This window comes from Cryptosporidium hominis (assembly GCF_000006425.1).
Source record: "Cryptosporidium hominis TU502 chromosome 8 CHRO018171, whole genome shotgun sequence".
NCBI classification, from domain to species: Eukaryota; Apicomplexa; class Conoidasida; order Eucoccidiorida; family Cryptosporidiidae; genus Cryptosporidium; species Cryptosporidium hominis.
The window spans coordinates 1-2,126 of NW_666706.1; the positions used below are offsets into that span (position 1 = coordinate 1).

The 2,126-nt window shown below is 26.4% G+C and overlaps 2 protein-coding genes across 2 annotated transcripts; one reads left to right on the forward strand and one right to left on the reverse strand.

Annotated features, from left to right (window-relative positions):
- The first annotated feature begins 495 nt into the window (after nucleotides 1-495).
- On the forward strand, nucleotides 496-1,080 carry Chro.80538 (hypothetical protein). The annotated part of the gene is made up of 1 exon (XM_660032.1): nucleotides 496-1,080. The coding sequence occupies one exon, from the start codon at nucleotides 496-498 to the stop codon at nucleotides 1,078-1,080; it is 585 nt and encodes a 194-aa protein (XP_665124.1).
- A 99-nt stretch (nucleotides 1,081-1,179) lies between these two features.
- Chro.80539 (hypothetical protein) lies at nucleotides 1,180-1,938 on the reverse strand. Its single annotated transcript, XM_660033.1, has 1 exon — nucleotides 1,180-1,938. The coding sequence occupies one exon, from the start codon at nucleotides 1,936-1,938 to the stop codon at nucleotides 1,180-1,182; it is 759 nt and encodes a 252-aa protein (XP_665125.1).
- Nucleotides 1,939-2,126: the final 188 nt, after the last annotated feature.

Here is a 2,126-nt window from a genome sequence, read left to right on the forward strand (position 1 = left end):
TTAATTACTCAATACTTGTCTCCTATTTTCTAACTTTGTTCTGACTTAAATTCTAATCCAACTGAACCTTTAATTTTTAACTATTTATTTCCTATCTCATTTTTTCCTTATCGCTTTTTTATTAATTTGCATGCATGCAAATTTTCCATTTTTTTAATCCCGGTATCGAGCCACGTATGGCGCCAAAGTTGTAGATGAATAATAAATTATGTGGGAAGATTTATGCAATAAAAAAAGTTTAAATAAAGCCAAAAAAAGAAGGAGAGAAGAAAAAGGGGAGGAAATATTCCAAGTAATAATTAAATAAAATAGAAGGAAGAAGAGTGTAATAAACTAATAAATATTGTTTGGCTTAACCACTAATTTGTTATCATTTTCTGACACGTAATTAAAATTAACTTTGAAATGGATTGAGATCTGGAAAATTTAGTAGGTATTTCTTTCTTTCTTTTTATATTATTTAACTCAAAAAAAATAAGTGAGTATTAAATAAATATGAAAGAAGTTAGTGATGATATTTATAGCCGAGTTAGAAAAATTAAGTTTAAGAGAATAGGCTTAGACTCAAGTAAAAAAGGTAATCAAATAGAAAAAGTTGGTCATTCCAATAACAAGAAAGATAAAGATGATGAACATCAATATTTAGTTTCTTTTAATTCCAAAGTTGAAGAGAAAAAGAAAAAAGGAGAAGGAAGAATTATAACATCAAATACTACAGTACAAGGATTTCATACCAAATTTCAACAAGAACTTAAAATTGGTGATTATATAGAAATTGAACATCCAAATACATTAATTAAAGAAAGTAGACAAGTGGTCAATATTGTGAGCGAAAGAACATTAATCATAGATAGTGAATTTTCTTGTGACTTGGTTTCAACTAGTGAATATTACTATTATACTAATACAAATGACAATGATTTGGATATTTTAAATAAAAGTAATACATACTCTTATAGAGAAAAGGATGGATTGTTTAAATATAAGACTGTAGTTAAATCAGTAAATTCAAAATTGTCAAGGGAAGATATTTTAGATATTAGAGCAAAAAAACAAAGAGATAAATATTGTTGGATATAGTAGAGTTAAAAAGAAAAAATAAACAAATAGCCTAGCATTTTCAAATTAATTAAATTATAAGTACTAATTAATTAACTTCTTATAATAACTATTAAGTCTTTACTCTTTACTACGGTTAATCTTTGATAAAATACCTGCATGAGGAGTATTTAATGTACTTAAATCCTGTTTACCAACATGGATTTTACCAATAGATTCTCCCAAAACATTTGTTGTCACATTCTTAATCTTTTTAGGCTTAATTTCACGTGGAACTATCATTGCTGACTTTAATATACTCTTATCTGGTATCTGATGTTTTACTAATTCCATCTTTATTTGTAAACCAATTTCTGACAAAACTACTCTAGGTGATCCATTTAAAACAAGATTTTGATCTGATCTAATTAATAGTTCACTCGGTACTTGTTCTGATGGCCTATTTAGACGAATTAAATAGCTTCTGATATCAATATAAATCTTAGAATTCATTGATCCAATAATTGTAGATTGTTTATTAATTTCCTCGTTATCAGTTTCATAAGCTGTAACTAGAATTAAATGATCAAATCCTTTAAGAAATAATTTAGATCCTCTAACTATTGGACCAGAAAAAGTATCAAAGAACATTGTTCTTATACTTTTATAAACATCATCTGATTCAAAAGGAGCTCCTTGACATATTACTATTGGTTTTGATCCATACTTTGGTAATTCCATATTTGGAGAAATTCCTTTATAATTTAATACATTAAATTCATACATATCCAAAATATGACTATCATAATATCTTGCAAATATTAATCTAAATGGATGCTTCTTTGAACTATTTGCAAATATACTTATACTTGAACCATGTTTATATGATAACTGTTCCATCTTATGAGGATCTACCCATGGAGAAGTTATTACTTCTCCTTTTGTAATTCCTCTAACAATTTTTGTGTATGCTTTTGGAAAAATCTTATATAAATCCTTTAATAAATTTTGTATATTTTCCTTGCATTTTGAACCTTTAATAATAAGCCTTCTCTTTGTTTCTTCATTTACCTGACTCTCCCTTTTTA